The sequence below is a fragment of the Candoia aspera genome, chromosome 4 (genome assembly GCF_035149785.1).
Source record: "Candoia aspera isolate rCanAsp1 chromosome 4, rCanAsp1.hap2, whole genome shotgun sequence".
NCBI classification, from domain to species: Eukaryota; Metazoa; Chordata; class Lepidosauria; order Squamata; family Boidae; genus Candoia; species Candoia aspera.
In genome coordinates this window covers 3625088-3647173 of record NC_086156.1, presented here as the reverse complement: position 1 = coordinate 3647173, position 22086 = coordinate 3625088, and the positions used below count along the sequence as shown (strand labels likewise).

General features: G+C 44.2%; 1 protein-coding gene across 1 annotated transcript in view; it reads right to left on the bottom strand.

Moving 5' to 3' along the window:
* Positions 1-22086, bottom strand: part of OBSCN (obscurin, cytoskeletal calmodulin and titin-interacting RhoGEF) — a 193689-nt gene that overhangs the window by 129234 nt on the left and 42369 nt on the right. Inside the window, exons 27-38 of the mRNA XM_063301888.1 lie at positions 19049-19153; positions 17381-17647; positions 16572-16841; positions 14895-15161; positions 13713-13982; positions 11311-11577; positions 9033-9302; positions 7296-7562; positions 5699-5965; positions 3970-4236; positions 1999-2265; positions 482-745 (exon numbers count right to left, since the gene is read on the bottom strand). Of these exons, the coding sequence (XP_063157958.1) occupies positions 482-745; positions 1999-2265; positions 3970-4236; positions 5699-5965; positions 7296-7562; positions 9033-9302; positions 11311-11577; positions 13713-13982; positions 14895-15161; positions 16572-16841; positions 17381-17647; positions 19049-19153 (3048 nt within the window). The remainder of the gene's footprint in view (positions 1-481; positions 746-1998; positions 2266-3969; positions 4237-5698; positions 5966-7295; positions 7563-9032; positions 9303-11310; positions 11578-13712; positions 13983-14894; positions 15162-16571; positions 16842-17380; positions 17648-19048; positions 19154-22086) is intronic.

Sequence of the window (22086 nt, the reverse complement as noted above, 5' to 3'; positions counted from 1 at the left end):
TCAAGAGCAACAAGTGATGGGGAAGACTTGCCCTCTCTTGGACCTGATGGCAAAGTGTGACATCCTCTGATTACCAACTGGCTTGTTGTCAACAATTCCCACCGATTCCAACTTTGGAAGATGAACCTCAAGGTAGATTTCTCCTAAGGAACTTAGGGACTCCACTGGTAGAAAGTTGAACACTCACATGACAGAGCTATTCAGACAAGCAGTGTTCAGCCTTTCTTAAGGAGGACAGGAGGACTACTCTTACCCACTCTGCTAATTCCAATCCCCAGGAACAATTTACAAAGCACCCTAGCGTGCAACCGCATCCTGTAAAGCTGAAGAGGAAAGCAGAGGTCTTCATGCCAGAATGACACAGAAGGCCACCACAAAAGAGAGTAGAGCAGATGGTCAAACTTTGAAAGGACATAAATATAGGGGTGTAGGGACAACCCCATAAGATAAACAAAGCTGTGCTTTGATTTGGCTTTTTTACCATTCACGGTTAAGACTGCGGTCGTCTTTTGATCTCCAGAGATGCAGGTGTAATCTCCAGCGTCCTTCAGGTCCAGATCATGGATTGTCAGCTCAACAGTGGCACCTTCTTTCTTCATTCGGTACTTGCTGCTCGGCCGTAAACCTTTCTGTCCTTTCATCCACTCCACTGGAGCAGGTTTATTCAGTTCACAACGGAGAGTAGCTACTCCGCCTTCCCTGGCTTCTGTGTTCTTCAGTGTGTCTTTAAAACTGATTGGCGTAGCTGGAGGATGAAGGGTTAGAGACAGAGGTATGGAGTGTGTGCATATAGAAGTAGGTCAGTCACCAGCAGTATATTCCAGTTATATCATGAGACCAAATCAGCAAATGCATCACACATTAAAAAAAAAACAGGTGGAGCTTCTATTGCACCATTACAGCCACCATCTTGACTATTTTGACCACACCCTTCAGACACCCCTGTTTCTAGCCCCAGATCACAGACTAATAGTCCAGGGGAGCTGTTATTACAATACAGCTAGAGATACCATTTTTAAGGAACTGATTGAAACAAGAAAGCAAGATTCCTTTAAATCGACTATGAATTTTATGATTTTTTATTATGGTGTTGTATGTTGAGATAGATAGATAGATAGATAGATAGGTAGGTAGGTAGGTAGGTAGGTAGGTAGGTAGATAGGTAGGTAGGTAGGTAGGTAGGTAGATAGATAGATAGATAGATAGATAGATAGATAGATAGATAGATAGATAGATGATAGATAGATAGATAGATAGATAGATAGATAGATAGATAGATGATAGATAGATAGATAGGTAGATAGATGATAGATAGATAGATAGATAGATAGATAGATAGATAGGTAGATAGGTAGGTAGATAGATAGATAGATAGATAGATAGATAGATAGATAGATAGATAGATAGATAGATAGATAATGTTGCATTGTTCTTTTTTGTTTGTTTTAATTGGTTGTAAGCCGCCCATAGTCATGTATATGGGATGGGTGGCTCTATACATTTGAAAAATAAATAAATAAATGTCAACAAACTTCCTAAAATCATAAATGCCATATGAACCTATATTGCATTTTTTGTTGCCTAGTTTTGACAACCTCACACTTGGAAACTTTGCAGAGAAGCCGTTGGTTTCATGTAGTGGTATGTGGGAACGACCCTGGGAGACAGGAGGAAGAGCTGCAGACTGGACCACCAGCATGTAAAAGGTATCTCAGCCCACAGAAGGGGGGGATGGCGGTGGAAGCATTTTAAAAGAGACCCTCCTTAGTGTTCCAGAGAGTTCAAGGAAAGGAGGGGAGAAATGCTTCCAGTCTTGCAAGATTCGTTAATGTACAATATAGATAGAGCTAGTATTCCCGGGTGTGCTTCTTGTCTGGACTACCTCGCAGGGCTAACAGGTCACTACTACTTTTTAGCAAAACGGAAATAAAATTAGAAAGTAAAATTAGGAGAGGCAAGGGCAAGAGAAGAAGAGGGAGATATCCACCATCACCCTACCATGGACTTTGATCTGAGCCGTGCTCTGCTGCTCTCCCATATTGCAAATGTATTTCCCTGCATCCTCTGGCTGTGCGTGATGAATCAGCAGTTCAGCCACACAGCCTTCCTGCTTGATCTCATACTTCTCACATGCCCGAAGGAGAGTTGTTCCCTTCTTCCATGCCACAGCTACCTCCGGCGTGGTGAGGACGCAGCGCAAAGCTACAGTCTCCCCCTCTTTCTTTTCCATATCCTTAAGCTCTTCCTTAAAAAGGATGGGTGCAGCTAAAAGGCACAATCAGAATAAGGGGGAAAAGGGGAAAAGTGAGTATCTGGAGGAAAACTGCATATGAGCTGATACGGCAACAGGAAGCAAGATTGTTTCATACACAGGAACATGCTTGGATTTGGGCAGCGCCCGATTGAAATAAATAAATCTGCATACCCCTAGCAAGGGAGACCCCTCAATCACCTGGTTTCTTGACCCCTCAATCACCAGCATGTCTTGGGGCTGCCTTGGAAGACAACTCCAAAGCTGCAACTGAGTCAGAATGTGGGAAATGTGGGTTCCTAAATGGGAAAACCAGTGACTGTAGGATAACCCAGGGTTATGGTGAGGACATTGCTTATCTGGAGGCCTCCAGGCTCAACCCAAAATGCCAGTGGCCATTTTATCAGAGCAAACACAAGATTGCATGGGGGAACACATGGCTGAGTGGGATTCTGCCAGCTCAGGTTGAACATTGAGAGAGGGGTAGGGAGCTTGGACCAGGAGACAGACCTTCTCATTAGTAGGCCCCACTTTGGGGAACCTGCTCCTCTTGAGGCACAATAGGCCCCTATCCTCCTCGTGTTCAGGAAGGATCTCACAACTAGTCCATCTCAATGGGCCTTTGGACCATAGAAGATCTTGGCATGCATTGATCTTCATTGTTTTAGTGATTGCTTTCTTATTACCATTTTGAGCAGTTGTGTTTGGGGCATGGAGATAGGCATTTTGTATTGGTTTGCTCAAGTACAATGTCCAGAGCCCTGGACACAGGGACAGAGCAGGAGCCCTCTTACTTCAGAAAATGGATAAAGTCAGGCAGTTTTGGAGAGGATTGGAGCCTCTGTAAGACCCACACAGAAAAAACAAGCATATCAGGGACAGGAAGAAGGCAAAGCAATTACCCTTTCCCTGCCATTTAGTATTTTTAATCAAAGAATGTATTAATATATAGAACCATTCAGACTTGTGAGCCTCCAACCGTAATATTAGACATTAGAAGCCTACGTCTCAGAAGCATCTAGAGCATTGTTTCTCAACCTTGGAAACTTTAAGACATGTGTACTTCAACTCCCAGAATTCCCCAGCCAGCAAGACTGGCTGGGGAATTCTGGGAGTTGAAGTGCACATGTCTTAAAGTGGCCGAGAAACCCTGATCTAGAGTGAAGCACCTGGCTTAACTGATGATCTTTCCTAGGACCTTCTCAGGAAGTTTTCACTTGAGGGTATATCAAAGGACAACCGTGGGGGGAGAATTTGTTGTTGTGGCCATTGGTTGCTCACCCTGGTTTCTTGCATGCCCCAGCTCTTCAAACGTTGGTTGTACCTTGACTTCCTTACACAAATCAGGTACATCATTGTCCTATGGTGGACATTTAATCAGGTGTTTTTAAGCATTGCCAAGGAATTATGATATAATACGGTATGAACATAAGCAGTGCCCTGCTGGATTGGACCTCTGGCCCACCTAGTCCAGCCTCTGTTCTCCACATTGGCCCACCAACTGCTCAAGGAAACCATTTATGCCTTTTCATAAAACTGCTACTACCCCCACTAAATGAGAGACCTGCTTTGGGGGAAAATGTGGAGTTCTCCTTTCCCTGGAGACACTGAAATTATCTACCCAGTTTTTCCATCCATCCATGGGATGGAGAATTTCAAGAGATCCTTATGTCCATAACCACTTTCAATACTGGCAAACGCTATCAAAGGTCTCCTACCTGTCACCTCTACTTGGGCAGAGGTCTTCAGCTCTCCACTTTTGCAAATATACTCCCCCGCATCCGATGGCTTTGCATCCCGAATGACAAGCTCGGCCACGGGACCACGCTGCTTGAATTCGTATTTGTCACCTGCTTCCAGAACTACATTTCCCTTCATCCACTGCACAGGCAGATCTGGTTTGTTAAGCTCACAGGTAAGGCGGACCTTATTCCCTTCCTTCGTTTCCCTGTTCTGCAGCTCTTGCTTAAAAAGTACAGGCGGGGCTAAAATGGGAAATGGGAAGGGACAAACATGGAATGGGAAGGAAGATGAATAAACCATGAGCGCTTTTGATTCAGATTCCATTTTCACCAAGAGGAATCTAAAGCAAAGAGAAATCCAGAAGTTGAAGATGGAAAAAGGTTTTGTTCCTGCAAGAATTGATATCAAACTGACCTTTGCCCATAGGAGGAAAGAGTCCACCACAAAACAAAATGAAAGGGGAAGCATCAACATGCACACAGTCATTTAACTATGTAGATTTTTTAAAAATAATAATAAAGACAAGCAAAAATTGCACTAACAAACAGCAAACGTACAGCAACATAACTGAAGACGATGGGCAACAGTTAAAGAAAACAAAAGAAACCTTTCTGGGATCTGGATTGTTCACAGCAAGCAATCAGGTTGAACTGCCCAGGGTCTCTGGGAGTCAGGAGGTGTAAAACTTTAATAAAGAAAATAAAAATAAGTAAAATTCATCACTTTTTGGCTGGACATCCCATTTCTAACTCCATTCTGGAAAAAGTTAGGAAGGAAAACTCTTAGATGAAGACTCATCTGTCCATTTCTAGCTACTCCAGACTTAAACCTAGCCAGATCGTACCTTAACACAAAAGAACATCTTTCTGAGATTTCAGTACCTCCATTTTTACTTAATCTGTAGTCAATCCCACTGGAAGGCCTTACCAATGCAATATTTTAGACCACGTCCTTCTCAACTGCCACGGTCCCCATCTGGTCCTCCTCCGTGGATCCCCATTTCTATTCCTTGTCACCTGCCTATCCTTCAGCCAATTCACTGGGAGAAAATATGGATTTCAGCATATTGATTTTCAGCCACTGTTCTGAACAGCAGTCTGACACAGAACAAAAGGAAAAGAGCTTAACCACGAAGACAAACATTAGTTTTGATCAGATGTGGGTTCTTGTGGAGCCTATTTCTTTTGCTCAGTGGCTGCATCTGCATTCAACAGATGAGAAGAAGCTCACTGGAACGCAGTAACATTTTCCCCCAAACTCAGAAGGTAAACGTGATTGTATTTAGGTTAAGATCCATGCCTTGGAAATGGCCAACTCTTTTATACACAAGCTTAGTCATAAATCACCGATGCTCTACAAGCATCCACATACTAGCTGCAGTCATCCACAGAAGGAGGGTATTCAATAATGTCAAAAGGGTGGACATAATTAGATGACCGAAGCTCTGCCCATTTTCATTGGGCATTGCACACATTGCCCATGGAAGAACAAGAGTGGGGCTTCAATGACCAGGCGGTGGGCATCATTTTGACATCGTTCATTCCTTTCACGGCGCTCCTGCCCCAAAGCCATCTTAGAGCAGACAAAGAACAATGCATGAATAGCAGCAGTAGCCCTGTAGCCTGGTCCTCCCACATACTTATTATGAGTCTTCTCTCTGATCTTATTTCTACACTATTGAAACGAATCCTATGCCATTCCTACCTTGTACCACCAGCTTTGCACTGGATTGGCTGTCGCCAATGTCACAGGTGTAGATATCACTGTCTTTCTCTTTTAGTTCATTCACGGTGAGTTGCAGGGTGGTCCCTTTTTGGCTCATCTCGTATTTCTGGCTCGCTTGAAGGTCAACAATGCCTTTCCTCCAGGTCACAGTAGAAGCTGGCTTCTTGGTTTCACATGTAAGGACAGCATTTTTGTTCTCCTCCAGCTTCAGGTCTGAAAGGTCCTTGATGAAGCAGTTCCCAGCTTCTGGAAAAGATTAAGTCAAGGCTCCCATCAGATTGAGCAAGAGAAGTAAGTCAATTAATAATAACTGCCTGAAAACTTGAGTTTTGTGACTGGGACTAAAGGATACAAATTTGTATAGCAAGAAAATCAAGGATTTATCTTCTCTTTTCACCCTGCTATAGGAGACCATTAGCCAGAGAATCATTTTAAAGGCAGTGCAAGAACCAGCAAGAAATGGTTTAAATATTAGCTGTCTTATTTTTATTAAGGCATTGTTCTATCAACAGAAAATGAAAGAGGAATTCAGGAGGAAATAGGATCCTTTGGAGAAGGACGCTAAATAATGGTAGTTTTTTTTCCTGATTAGTTATAGAATCATAGAACAGTAGAGTTGGAAGGCACCACAAGGATCATCTAGTCCAGGGGTCCACAAACTCTTCAGCCGATCAACCCTGTCGTGAAGTTCCAGGTTGTTCCTCAACCTCCAAATATTTAATGTGAAGATAATTTAATAAATACTACTTTAACTAATAGTACTATGGATAACAACAACAACAATGGATGGTCCCATTGACCCTTGACCACTTTAAAGAGCCTTGATCTAGTCCAACCTTCTGCAATGTGCAGGAAAACCAATCAGACCTTGAGAGGTGGCTGTCCAGCCTCTTCTTAAAAACCTCCATAGATGGAAAGCCCACAGCCTCTGTAGGTAGACTGTCCCACTGTTGTGGAGATCTTATCACCAAAACCTTTTTCTCTTGATAAACCAGATCTAGGTAGCTGTAATTTATACACCTTATTTCTGGTCCTCATCTCTGTGGCTTTTAATAAGAAAATCTCTATGGGTGAATAGCGGACTGTTCTGTAAAGTAACTGTCCCATCTGGGCTGTAAAGGTAAACAGGTATGGGGTTGGACCTTCAAGGAAGTCCAAGGCTGTAGTCTAGATGGGGAAGTCACAAGACATCTCTGAAGAAGGCATGAACAAAACACTTCCAAGTTCTTGCCAAGAAAAGTAGACAGATGGAATCACGAAGGGTCAAACTCATGCTCCAGCAGTTGGCAGCACCTTGATGACCTCAAAAATCTAAGCAGGATCAGACCAGGTAGTATTCTGAAATATCACTAGAAAAGACCAGGTCTGTGCACCAGGCTGTTGAAAATCCATCTTGAAAGAAGGGCATGGCAACCCCGTTGCATACTGTTGCCAAGAAAATCCCATGGATATGTCCATGCAGTGCCCTAAACCTTCATTTATCCTTCTTTTACTTGTTAGTCATGCAGGAAAGTTTCTTCCCAATCAACCACATCTTTCCCACTGAACCCTTGTCTCAAATGGCACCATCACTGACCTTCCACAGACAGTGTCGCTCTTGTTCTGGAGAGTTCTGTCTCACAGGTATATTCCCCACTATCTTTAACTGTGGCGTCATGGATTATTAATATTGCCCGTGTTCCTTCCTGATGCAGATCATATTTTTGGCTTCTCCGAATCTCTTTGCCATCCTTCTTCCACTTCAGGTTGTTATCCCATCTTGACAAGTCACAGCTCAGGCTAACTTCCTGTCCTATGGAAGTTGACTTGTCCTCCAGGCCTCTTATGAATTCTGCTGGTTTTTCTGAGGGGAAGAAAAAGGACAATGTCACAGATATGACACAATCGTTGTGGTTGTATCTTGCACAACTACAGCAATTACCGATGCAAGTGATGTGGAATTAGACCCATCATTATTAAATGGCGGCATGTGCAGCTTTACTATGTATAAATTATCCCAAGAGGCTCCTTGACTCTCATGATTTGGTCACGTCCCTGTAGGCCTTTGTGGGGCCTTCACATCTTTATATATGGTAAAATAACTTTTGGGAAGGACACAGCAGTTAAATACGTAAAAGTGATGTTGAATTATAGCCACAAATGATAGGATTTGACATGAAAAACTCTGATTCTACCATACTTGAGGTTCAACCAAAAATTCTCCTATATAGATGAAAGAAATCAACAGAAGAGTGAATTCTTGAGATGTGTTTCCTATCAATTTTTCAAATGTCTTTAGATTGTAAAAAGGAGAAGATGGAACAGAACCTTTCTACATGGTCTCAATGTAATAATGTGATATTGATCTCCTGTATTAATATGATATGGATCTTTTTTAGTTTTAGTTCATTTTAATCACAAGTTTGTATTAATTTCTTTTCTGATTTTATTATCACTGTATTATTTTTATTTATTTATTTATTTATCTCTCAAACTTGTCACTGCCCATCTCCTCTGACCGGAGGGACTCTGGGCGGTTTACAATATAAAACAATAAATAGATAATAAAATTCCAATAAAATCCCTCTTCAACAATTTCTCAACTACCCCAGCTCATAAAAACCAGATGGCTGTGATCTCCTTCAGTCATTATGTAGGAGGGGCACTTCAAGGCACCAGCCAACCCCAAGTATGGCGATTCTCCTCCCTGCCCCAAGCCTGGTGGCAGAGCCAGGTCTTCAATTTCCTCTGGAAGGCCAGGAGCGATGGGGCCAATCTCACCTCCGGGGGCAAGATGTTCGAAAGGGCAGGAGCCACTGCAGAGAAGGCCTGCCTCCTGGATCCTGCCAGATGGATTTATTTTTATCCCACCTTTATTATTTTTTTTATAAATAACTCAAGGTGGCAAACATACCTACTACTCCTTCCTCCTCCTATTTTCCCCACAACATATTAATGTTATCTTGGCCTACTCTGAAGGGCTGACACAAGGTCCGCCTCAAAGCTGCCTCTGCTTGAATATGCTCAGTGAAAGCATTCCCACCACCTCTCCGGCCCACTGATTTGACGGTTTCATTATTCTTGCTCTAAGAAGAAGTTCCTAACGTTCTCTAGGAATTTGCTTTCTGCCAACTCAAGAGAATGGATTTTTCCCTTCTTCTGTATGTGGCCTCCTTCTGGTATCTCAATAGGATGACAATATCCTCCCAGGTAAAACTAGTTAGCTGGAAATGGTGGCCAAGCAAGGATGGTTGCTGGTCAAGTTGATGATTTCATGGGTCTGTCTACACACTCAGACTTATTCTGATATAACAATAGCTCCCCATAACATTACCTTTCACAACAAGAGATGCTTTGGATTTTAAGTCATGGATGGAAAACAACACCTCCCCGGCATCAGAAACAAGGGTTTTCTTGATTGTGAGGGTATATTTTCTGCCTCTGTTGAAGGCTTTGAACCGTGCATCCTGGCCCACCTCATTCCCATTGATAAGCCATCGGCAACCTTCCACACTCTCATGGGAGAGAATGCATTCAAAGCTACAACTCTCCCCTTCTTGGACTTCAACGCTCTTTAGACGCTTTGTAATGCCAATATTAAGCTCTGTGGGAGAAAAGAAGCTGATTAAGTACAAAATGATTAGGTACAGTAGCTCTCAGGACCCTCAATAAATAATGCGAAATTTCCCTACAGGATGGGATCTTCAGGTGGACTAAAAATCCAGAAATTCCCAGTCAACATGATTACTGGCTGTGTTGGTTGGAGTTGTTGAGGGTTACAACCTCCACTTCCTGAAGGTACATGGAAAGCTCAAAAGCAATTGGAATGTCCCATGGGAGAGTGCATATTGTCCATCTGGATTAGCTTGTGTGATCACCAAAGATCTTCTTGAATCCAATGGCACAGAGGCGTCTGTGGGGGAGCAGTCAAAAATGTCAAGATGGCACCTGCAACCATGTAATCAGTCAAGGATCCACCCCCCTTTTTACATGGGTCACAACACACTTTAAAAAAGAGCAGAGCTTAGATCCCACAGTTGTAGTCGCCAGCTAGACCTTTTTGACCCCTCTCTGTGGACGCCCCTGCAAAGGAAGACATATTGTGGTCAGCTTCCAAGGAAGGACCTGGAATGTGGCAAGTCAGTGAAGTCCAACTGCACGTACTTTTGGAAACCATCAGAGACCTAACCTTTATGTCACTCTTCCAGAATTAGAAAAAAACATGGCAGTGGTACTTCTTTTAGAACAACATTAGAGTTTCATTGCTAAAAGCAAGCTGTTGAGGTGCCTGCTCACCTCTCTTAGAACTTTTAAATGATAAAAAGACAGCTTTGGATGGCACCCCATCCTTCTTCTCCTTTCAATAGTCAGAGCATTTATATAACCAATGATGCACTGCTAGTCTACCATTCATTGAAGACATTACGATTAAATTGTAATAAGCAATGAAGACTCCTGGCAGGTGGACCAGCTAGTAAAAAAGGGGCAGGGGGAGTAAGGTAGAGTTTTGCTTCTAGTTTTCCATTCTTTCTTGTTAATTCCAAGGGCCATCGAATCTAATTCAGTCCAAAGGGCTGAGAAAGTCTGGAGACTAGGAGAGGACAGGGTGAGGTGGGGAAGGAGGATCGTGATGGACTTCCTTTGGAAGATGAGAAAGAGTGTAACCCCAAAGAAATAGGGGACACACTGGTGCAGTCCACAACTGTAAAGGATTTTAGAGCTGACCTTGGAGAAGGTATGAAAGAACTGGTAAGGAGGGTCCTGCAGAAACTATGCTGGTCCTCGGAAAGAGGAAAGCATGTTCAAGAAACCCAAAATAATCTGGATTTTGGTGAGCAGAAGATGGGGCAGGCTTTCAAGATTGATGTCAGCCCTTCCATGTAGGCAGGTCATGAAACAGACACCACAAGGATTCCAGGAACGTTCTTCTTTGTTGTTGAAGGCTATGGTAATAGAATATTTAGAGTCTGACCAAATTTCTCTGAGTCCCAAACAATTATTTTGTTATTTTGAGTTTCATTCTGATGCTTGCATCAATCTCTGGACTGCGTCATCTTTTCTGCAAGTCCTTCTCTAACAGTTCTGTCATAACTTCCCCGAAGTCATCTCAAAAGTCGACAGCCAACATTTATCTTAACGTATTGGTCCTGCTTCCCCCTTCCTTGTTTTGAAGGTAGAGTCCTCTAGTGGAACATTTGTTTCCTACCAGAAAAAAAAAAATTCTCTACAGAAAAGTGATATACAACAGAAACTTGAGGGGACATGGCCCCGAACCAACCAACAGTATGCGTTGTCTATGTAGTATAACATTCTAATATACCAGAAGACTCGGAAGGAAGGGAACAGAAAGGGCAATTTAGAGTGGTTGATATGACCATGGTGTGGGGTCAACTGTGATCCCCCTCTGTGGCTTCATCAGGCATGGAGTGGATGTGTTAGACTTCTCCCACACAATGCCCTATAGTTGTGCTGGACCAACTCCCGTAATCCTTATCCTGCACCAACTGTGGAAGTGAAAGTCCAATAGATCTGGAGGCCCACCTCTGGAAAACAGTGGTGAACGATGTTCACCTGATTTAGCAGTTCCAGATTTCCCACTTCGGAGCCTGTACCTTGAATGATGACTTTAGACTTGGCGACATCCGTGCCAAGATCACAGGTGTACCATCCTGCGTCGTCCTTGCTGAGATCCCGGATGATGAGCCCCAGAGCCTTCCCAGACTGCAGCATCTCATATTTGTCTCCCGGGGTGAGTTCCACCCCTTCCTTTTTCCACACAGGCTTAACCTTCGGCTTCGAGACTTCGCACTCCAGCTTGACGGTGCTTTGCTCCTCCGCAACCACATCGTCCAAAGATTTCATGAAGACGGCGGGCTTCTCTGCAGAAGATTGCAACAAAGGTGGTGCGTTTAGGATTGAACGTTTTGGAAGCCCTGCAATCTGGGATTAGCGACAGGGTGTGAGCCTGGACTCCGGCAGAAGCATTCAGCAAGAGTATATGCATGCATATATGTGTATATCTATGTGCTTATACCAACACATATTTTGTATATTATACAAACACTCACACAAAGACATATTAATAGATAATAGACCACTCAAAGCACCTGAAAGCCAAGTGTCATCTGGCATCTTTAGTGCTTAAGAATGTCTCTAGATGGAGAAGAAGATAAGGAAAAAATTGAGCGTGGGGAGGGAGCAGTGTGTTTGGACAAAGCTCCTGAAGGAGGGAACAGGAGTCAGAGCAAAGGGACCCTTGGGGGCCCCTTCAAAGGAATAGGAAGGACAGTAGGGAGAATGACTACAGATAGTCCTCGCTTAATGACTGCAATTGGGACTGGAACTTCCATTGCAAAGTAATGTGGTCATTAAGTGATTCACACCCAATTTTACGACCTTTTTTGCTGCAGTCATTAAGTGAATCACCATGGTCGTTAAGTGAATCATGCAGTCTTTAAGTGACTCTGGCTTCCCCCATTGTTTTTGCTTGTCAGAAGCCGGCTGGGAAGGTCAGAAATGGCAATCACATGACCCCGGGATGCTGCAATTGTTATAAGTGTGAGCGGGTTGCCAAGCACCTGAATTTTGATCGCGTGACTGTGGGGACGCTGCGGCGGTTGTAAGTGCAAGGACCAGTTGTAAGTCATTTTTTCCAGTGCTGTCGTAACTTCGAACGGTCATTAAAAGGACGGTCGCTAAGCGAGGACTGCCTGTATGTGTGCATCACATATGTGCCTATGTGTTCTATGTATGTATTCTGACTCCAGTCTTCAGTGTTCAAACACTTGAGTGGGGTTTATGGGGTTTTCCTTCCCTGACAGGCCCATCCACCAGGAGAGAGGTCAAAAAAGTCAAGCTGGTGGCCACCACCATGTGGCTGAAGCCCTGTTCCTTTTTTCCACTCAACATACATTAAAAGGAGATGGGTCACAACCACCAGCTTGACTTTTTTGACCACCCCCGCCCAAGTGGGCACCTCTGTTCCTTGATATGGTTTCGGGGTTTGGTTATTTATTTATTTATTTATTTATTTATTATTCAAATTTCGTTACCACCCATCTCCCCCAAAAGAGGAACTCTGGGCAGATTACAATAAAATTAATACTATAACAATAACGTTAAAATCCCATAAAAAGTAAAAACAAGTTACAAATACACACATATATATATATTTACATTGCTTTTGTTTTAACATTTTGGATGTTGCCTAGATAGATGCTGTCCTTTTGGCAACTGAAGAAGTTTATAAATAAATAAGGAAGGTGCCCAGGGAGTCCGCAGGGTATGGTCCAAAAAGTCAAGATGGCGACTGGGATGGGATGGTCGAAGCTCTGCATTTTCTATATGCGCTGCGCACACAGCAATGTAAAAAACAGGGCTTTGATCACACCATCACAGCTACCGCCTTGACTTCTCTGACCATCCCCTGTGGACACCCTTGGAAGACACTCACACAGAGACACAGACACACTCACACAGAACCCTTGCTGGCAGTGCCCATTTTGTGGAGGCGCTTGTTTGAAAATGTGCCCGTACATCTTCACCACACGGTGTTAGTTGTGGCATAATGGATGTGGTCCAACACATTTCCCGAGCACCAGATGGACAAAGAGGATTATCGATAAGCCTGATGGCCTGCACTGGGAACGATCATGTATTTCTCCCCTCTTCTCCTTGCCTGCAAATCCTCTCCCTTCTGGGGCTTCTACATGGGAAGGGACCTTACGTTTTGAGACGGGAGGCACGCCAATAAATAGAAGCAGCCATCGCAGGAATACTGCTAGGAACCCGGAAAGCTCTCTGTTTGGGAAGAGGGGACCAGCCTGCAAGCAGCAGACCCAGATGAGGAAGAGATTAACAAAGAGGAAGCAGACCAAATGTTGCGATGTCCTCTGGCTAGGGAGCAGTTCTCTCGTGGCCTTGGATTCCATCTGCCAAGATGGAAAAAGGACATCCCTTGAAGCCACCAAGCTGCCCAAGGACCTCAAAAGCAGAGGGAGAAGTAGAGGCTCACCTTTCACCTTCAACCGGGCACTTTCGGAGACTTTCTTCTGGACCTTGATTGTCACCGTCCCACTGTCTTCTGGCATGACGTGCTTGAGGGTCAGGCTGTGGGACTTGCCCAACTGCTTTATCTCATTGAAGTTGTTTGGGAAGAGGTGGGTGTCATTGAGGAACCATTCAACCTCCTCGCTGTCTTCAGACAACTCGCAGGAAAAGGCGGCACAGCCCTCTTCATCGACTTCCATGTCCTGCAGATGTTTGGTGATCTCCACTTTGCGTTCTGTGGCAAGGAACGAGGAGTCAGGGAGGAGACGCCACTGCCTTGAGGGGACGTGGCCCCATTCCAAGCACAGCTTGGCAAATGCTCCCATGCACGGTAAACTTCGTATTTCCCCTGCTGCCTACCTCCTTTCAATTCATAAGCTTTCACGGAAGCATCAAATTATTTCAGAGAATTGGAGGACTATCCCGAGCAGAAGCTTCTTCCAAATAGGGCAGGCTCAGCTTAGGAGCTCACACCCTTAGCAAGAGAGAGCTTTTTCCTCTTACTTGAGACTCCCCAAAAGCCAAGTTCATCCTATGAAAAAGGCTTCCTTCCCCGAACCTTCACCGTGTTGTTCCCACCACTGTTTTCTACAAACCATTCTCTCATGTAAGCTCCCTGGCATTCCCCAGTCTGTCAGGACAATGTTTATGCCACAGGCTGTTGTCTAAATGTGGTATATAGTAAGCATGTCATAAAATTAAGGACACAGCAGAGTCCTAGTGGATCAGGCAAAAGGCCCATCTGGTCTAGCATTCTCTGTCACCCAGTGGTCAACCATAAGTTAGTAGGAAGACACTAAAAGGTTATGCTGGCTTCATCCCTCTTCCATTGTTGTTCTCTTGAAACTGGCATTTAGTACACAATTATATTGGTTCTGGACAGCTCCCATGACAAGCCACCATCTCCAGGAATCCATCAATTCCTCTCTCAAAATCAAGTACATTGGTGGCCATCATCACATCTGATGACAGCCAATCCCACAGTCTAACTGTAGTGTTTTGTAAAAATGTTTTTCCTTGTCCTGGTTTGGAATGTCATGATTTTTCTTAGTTTCTCTTTTAAGGTCAAGTGGGCCAACCTCAGTGCCCTTTCTGCCTCCAATATGCAAAGAAGGACCGCCCCAAAGCTGCCATCCCATCGACATACCCAAAATGGTCAACGTGGCTTTCGTCTCTGCGCTTCCAGCTTTACATCTGTAAACTCCAGAATCCCCAACAGTCAGCCTCAGGATTTTAAGCTCAGCTGTGAATTTTTCCCTCTTGAACTTAAATTTCTCAGAAGGTTCCAGGAGGGTATGGTTCCTGTACCACTCAACCTCTTTGGGGGATGGCTTGAAGTCGCAAGAGAGGACCACGGAATGGGTTTCCAGGACAGTCTTGTCTTCTAGTGGCCTGGTGAAGACCACGGGAATTTCTACAGAGAGAAAGTTAAGAAGGTGAACTTCTGTGCTCAGAGGAAACATCAGAATCAGACAATTCAATCAGGCTGTAAAGCATCCTCTTCCGACAAGATATTCCTGGTGGTCCCATACAGCTCCACAATTCTATGCCACTGTGAACTCGCCACCTCCAGAGAGGTTGGAACTGCATCTCATAGAACAAGAGGGGATAATCTGATAAGTAAGTAAGTAAATAAATAAATACTCCCAGAATTTCAGCCAGCTTGAGGCCATGCTGACTGATAATTTTGGGAACTGTGGTCCCAGCCCATCTGTGTAGTCATGATCTGTCACTTCCCTGTAAAATTTCTGATGCAGTCTTGTAGGTGATTTCTTGCTATCGTTTTCTCATTCTTCCCCTGGGCCTTAAAAGAGGTGCATCTTTCAAACATTTAAAAACCCTTGAAATGATCCACTGAAACTTTGCACGGTTAATGTTCTCCACCGTGATTGCCATCACTAATATTTTTCAGTTTGGCCAACCCCTAAGGCAGCTATACAGTAAGAGTTCTGATGCTCCCTCATTACTGAATCTTTTACCAAATCAAATCTGAATTGATTCAGCTCTGTTAAGCCTTAAATATTGAAACTTTTAGCAAGTACTTTTATTGCATTGCTATGTTTTATTTTTATAATCAGAAACGTTTAAGTATTTCCATCTGGTATCCATAAATCCTGTTACAAAACTGCACTGCACACGGGTCAGTGAAGATAATAAAGAAGATCTGTTCTACTGATGTTGGCTTGGTTCTCTTTGATTCTGTTATGGCTTGTTCATATTACACGTTGTCGCTTTCCAATCTTAACTTGGAATAAAAATATGTCACATTGGAATCAGATTTTTAGCGGATTTTATTCAACGGGTGCATGTGAATCAGCAACATCTCTTATGGAGGAGAACCCTGAAGATGCTAAAGGAAGAGACAGGAGTACAGAAAGTCCACGTTGAGAAAGCTTATTCTTCCACCTAAGAAATGGGCACACAGGCCTAACCCCCCAGATGTTCTTGTGGCAGATTGCTGGAAAGCGTTTGGCCCGAGAGATCAGAAAAATCACACACCAGGCATTTCTATAAAAATAAATGTATGTACAGAAAGCACAAAACCATATTTACAAGCTGTGCATTCACATGCGCTCAGAGAGGACTGAGCTGCAACTGGGCTGGAAGGCTACAAAAGCGAAACTAAACAAGTCCAGGCAAGTTCCTCCTCCAGGCAATGCAGCTTTAACACCCAAACTGAGGACAATTAAGTTCGACCTCTTCACCCTGCTGATACTTAAGAAAGTACTCAATTACCATGGTAACCTAGTGGCTTGGTCCGTGCAAACAACCAAATGCCAACAGTTCTGTGGCTGTTTCAAGCTTTGGGGAAGTATCAACTTACCTTTGACCACTAGATCTGCCAAGGATTTGGATTTGCCAATGGCAAACTGGACGGTGCCTGTCATCGCTACATTGGTCTTCCTCAGGACCAGCTGGTGGATTCTCCCCTCTTGTTCTATGATGACATTTGGGCCATCCTTCAGCAGTTCACCACGAAGAGACCATTTGGGGGGCTTCACTGACTGAATGGAGATTTCACACTCAAACCTGGCTTCTGCTGGTTCGGTCACCTCAACATCTCTCAGCTCCTTCACGATGTTGATGGATTGTTCTGAAGAGACATTATGGAACACAAAGATGAAAGCTAGGCCATGACCGCTGGTGCTTGGGGACCAGGCCATCCCCAAGCCCTTCAAGTCACCATTGCTGTTTTGAAGGGTGGTAGGAAGAGCTTTCTAAGACAGTAATAATTATTATAACAATGATTGTAACTACTGGATAACGATAACAATGTGGTAACCATTGGCTAGGTTGCTGAAGCAATCTTAAGAAAAGAGGAGGAACGTAAAATAATGTAAGTTTAGTCGGTGCTTCCCAACCCGGGCAACTTCCAGCTGTGTGGAGTTAAAACTCCCAGAATCCTCAGCAGTGATGGTTGGGGAATTCTGGGAATTAAATCCACACATCAGGAGGGGAGGGGAAAAGCTGATTTTGCTAGTAATAGAATTTCAACACTTCAAGATTCTTCTTCTCCTCGTGGATCTGCTGCCACAAAATGGCCCCCTCAGATCAACCTCTGCCCCTTTTCCCCCAATTTCTTTTCTTCTTTTTTTGACAAATTGATATCACAAGTGAGGAAGAGGGGAGTACCTTCCACGTAGAACTGGGCGCTGCTTTTGTCATCAACGGCATCACAGGTGTAAATGCCTTCATCCTCAAACTCCGTCTCGTTGATTACTAGTTTTCGGTAGATCCCCTCGCTCACCATCTCATACTTCTGGCTTGGATGGATTTCATGGTCTCCCTTGAACCACTTGACCGCAGCATTTGGACGAGAGACTTGGCATTCCATGAACCCCCGGTGTCTTTCAATGGCAATCTTCACACGGAGGGGTTTAACTATCTTTACGGGCAGTTCTAAAGGAGGAGAATAGAAGAAGGTCACTGACGTAAACAAAAACCTGACAAACTTCACAATCTCTGCATAAGCAAGGCAGTATTCATAGGACCTAGTTCCCCTTTCTCCTAACTTCTGCTTCTGCCGCCTCGCTTGGGGCGGAGAGGGGAATGGATCTACGTGGGGATGGTGGCTGTAGGTCACTGTCATGTTCCCCGTTGCAAGGCATATGTGCATCACAACGGGGAACATGCACATTAGGTAAGAGGAAGGGATAAGCATAATCCCTAAATCACTCAAGCACCCATATCCAGAAGGGAACCCCCAACACAATAGATAAGCCCTTCAGACCAAACCTAGCACCCATCAAGAGGCAAGGGGAACGCCTTCCCATTTCCCCCGGGGATGCATTCACAGCTCCCTCAGGCACACATGTCCACAGAGTAATGCCCAACATAATGGGAGCACCCATCAGGCAGTAATTAACGCCTATCAGAAGATCGGGGAAACACCTTCAGGGGACGCACCCGGTCCGGACGAAGACAGGGAGACAAAGGAGATCGCCGGGATCGCCCATCAGCTGACACATCGAGGTCTCAAGCACCCATCCGGTCCTGGCCCGAGGGCGGAGAAGCACGACGTCCGCCAGCCAAGTATAAACAGGGCACCCTGTCACCACATAAGGATTCCCATCTTTCTCTCTGCACGCATTCCGTTTCAATAAAGCCGGAAATCCCTAGACCCTCTAAGGGAGTCCGTGTTTTATTCGAGGCGAGGCTGCCTTGACAGCCACTCCTCCCACACTTGGACTGCTTTAGACTCTTCGCCACCTGGATTCTTTATTTTTTACCTTCATTTATATTATGTATTATTGTATTTTTCTACTGTGTATTTTATGGTTGTTGTTTTTAATCGGTGGTTGTAAACCGCCCAGCGTCCCCCAGTGGGAGGAGATGGGCGGGGACAAATTAGGTAGATAGACAAATCAATAAATAAAATAAATAAATAAAATAAACTTGGAAGTCCTTCAGTGGTGTTAGGACTGCTTCTCCCATAATTCTCAACACAGCCAGGGTATTCTGGGACTGCCCTCTGAGCACATCTGGAGAACCTGACATTGGAAACAGATGTTCTAGTGCAATCAAAGGTCCAGTACTAAGAGAACAGTGAATTCACAGGCAAATAAAATTCCTCAGTTCATGCTTCAATCTCTCAATGTTGCAGTACCTTAGAAGAAAACCCAACTTCAATGCTGTTGTTGTTCAGTCATTAAGCCGTGTCCGACTTCAGTGCTGAGTATATATCAAATGATTAAGCAGGTCAACCTTTCAATATTGGGTTCTTACAGAGTAGCTACTTTGGGGAATACACTTCTTGAAAAATGAAAAAGATTGGCACTAAATTATGGAGTGACTCATTACCTTTTACTTGAAGCTGAGCTCGGGATTCTGCAACTTCGGCCACAAATTTGATCTCTGCAGAATCCTGCATCTCCACGCTTCGGTAGACAAGCGTGTGGCTTTTCCCTGTACACAGAAGCACGGTCTCCAAGTTACAAGCCACCCATGTGAAGACAAAGCTGCCCACTCACTTATGCAGAAACATCTCCACATTTAAGGAACAGCAAAGATAAGCAGGAAGGAACAAGAGGATTATGGTTATTGCTACCTTTTTCCCTGGGGATGGAGGTCAGGAGGTTAATGGGACCCATGATGGTTATTTGTGGTGACTGCTGTTGTCCTCAGCTGCCATTATACTGTATGTATGTATGATGATGATGATGATTATTACTGCGTTAATCCTGTGTCAGCCACCCACAGCCACTACTGCAAGACGAACAGCCACATAAAAATATTAAAATAAGTAAATAGAAATAAATAAATGACCAGACTGAAATAACTGTCTTTTGTCCCTTGCATGGATTAAGTTATTTCTAGTGGCATCCATCAAATCTAGAGTTATCTGCAGAATCTTCAGCAAAGGATCGTTACTTTGTCGTGGTGCTGGAGCTTGAGCACCTCAATGATGCCATGAGCTAAACCGTGAAGGGCCACCCAAGACGGGAAGGTCATGACAGAGAGGTCAGCCTAATTGCGATATCTGGGGAAGGTAATGGCCACCCACCCCAGTATTCTTGCCGTGAAAACTAAATGGATCAGTACAACCAGAGATATGTCGGTATACCATCGGAAGATGAGACCCCCAGGTCGGAAGATGGTCAAAATGCTACTGGGGAGGAACAGAGGATGAGCTCAACTAGCCCCAGACGTGTTGACGCAGCTAGCTCAAAGCCGAAAGGACGGCTAGCGGCCGACGGTGCTGGTGGTGAACGGCGAATCCGATGTTCTAAGGATCAACACACCATTGGAACCTGGAATGTAAGATCTATGAGCCAGGGCAAATTGGATGTGGTTATTGGTGAGATGTCAAGGTTAAAGATAGACATTCTGGGCGTCAGTGAACTGAAATGGACTGGAATGGGCCACTTCACATCAAATGACCACCAGATCTACTACTGTGGACAAGAGGACCACAGAAGAAATGGAGTAGCCTTCATAATTAATAGTAAAGTGGCAAAAGCAGTGCTTGGATACAATCCAGAAAAGGATAGAATGATCTCAATTTGAATTCAGGGCAAGCCATCTAACATCACAGTGATCCAAATATACGCCCCAACCACAGATGCTGAAGAAGCTGAAGTAGAGCAGTTCTATGAGGATCTGCAGCACCTACTGGAAAACAGCCTAAAAGAGATGTTATTTTCATCACAGGAGACTGGAATGCTAAGGTGGGCAGTCAAATGACACCTGGAATTACAGGTAAGCATGGCCTGGGAGAACAAAATGAAGCAGGACATAGGCTGATAGAATTTTGCCAAGACAACTCACTCTGCATCACAAACACTCTCTTCCAGCAACCTAAGAGACGGCTTTAGACATGGACTTCACCAGATGGACAACATCGAAATCAGATTGACTACATCCTTTGCAGCCAAAGGTGGCGGACATCTATACAGTCGGTAAAAACAAGACCTGGAGCTGATTGTAGTTCCGATCACGAACTTCTTCTTGCACAATTGAGGATCAGACTAAAGAGATTAGGGAAGACCCACAGATCAGCTAGATATGAGCTCACTAATATTCCTAAGGAATATGCAGTGGAGGTGAAGAATAGATTTAAGGGACTGGACTTAGTAGATAGGGTCCCGGAAGAACTATGGACAGAAGTCCGCAACATTGTTCAGGAGGCGGCAACAAAATACATCCCAAAGAAAGAGAAAACCAAGAAGGCAAAATGGCTGTCTGCTGAGACACTAGAAGTAGCCCAAGAAAGAAGGAAAGCAAAAGGCAACAGTGATAGGGGGAGATATGCCCAATGAAATGCAAAATTCCAGAGGTTAGCCAGAAGAGATAAGGAATTATTTTTAAACAAACAATGCGTGTAAGTGGAAGAAGACAATAGAATAGGAAGGACAAGAGACCTCTTCCAGAAAATTAGAAACATTGGAGGTAAATTCCAGGCCAAAATGGGTATGATCAAAAACAAAGATGGCAAGGACCTAACAGAAGAAGAAGAGATCAAGAAAAGGTGGCAAGAATATACGGAAGACCTGTATAAGAAGGATAACAATATCGGGGATAGCTTTGACAGTGTGGTCAGTGAGCTAGAGCCAGACATCCTGAAGAGTGAGGTTGAGTGGGCCTTAAGAAGCATCGCTAATAACAAGGCAGCAGGAGATGACGGCATCCCAGCTGAACTGTTCAAAATCTTGCAAGATGATGCTGTCAAGGTAATGCATGCTATATGCCAGCAAATTTGGAAAACACAAGAATGGCCATCAGATTGGAAAATATCAACTTATATCCCCATACCAAAAAAGGGAAACACCAAAGAATGTTCAAACTATCGAACAGTGGCACTCATTTCACATGCCAGTAAGGTAATGCTCAAGATCCTGCAAGGTAGACTTCAGCAGTTCATGGAGCGAGAATTGCCAGATGTACAAGCTGGGTTTAGAAAAGGCAGAGGAACTAGGGACCCAATTGCCAATATTCGCTGGATAATGGAAAAAGCCAGGGAGTTTCAGAAAAACATCTATTTCTGTTTTATTGACTATTCTAAAGCCTTTGACTGTGTGGACCATAACAAATTGTGGCAAGTTCTTAGTGGTATGGGGATACCAAGTCATCTTGTATGCCTCCTGAGAAATCTGTATAACGACCAAGTAGCAACAGTAAGAACAGACCACGGAACAACGGACTGGTTTAAGATTGGGAAAGGAGTACGGCAGGGCTGTATCCTCTCACCCTGCCTATTCAACTTGTACACAGAACACATCATGCGACGTGCTGGGCTTGAGGAATCCAAGGCTGGAGTTAAAATCGCTGGAGGGAACATTAACAATCTCAGATATGCAGATGATACCACTTTGATGGCTGAAAGCGAAGAGGAACTGAGG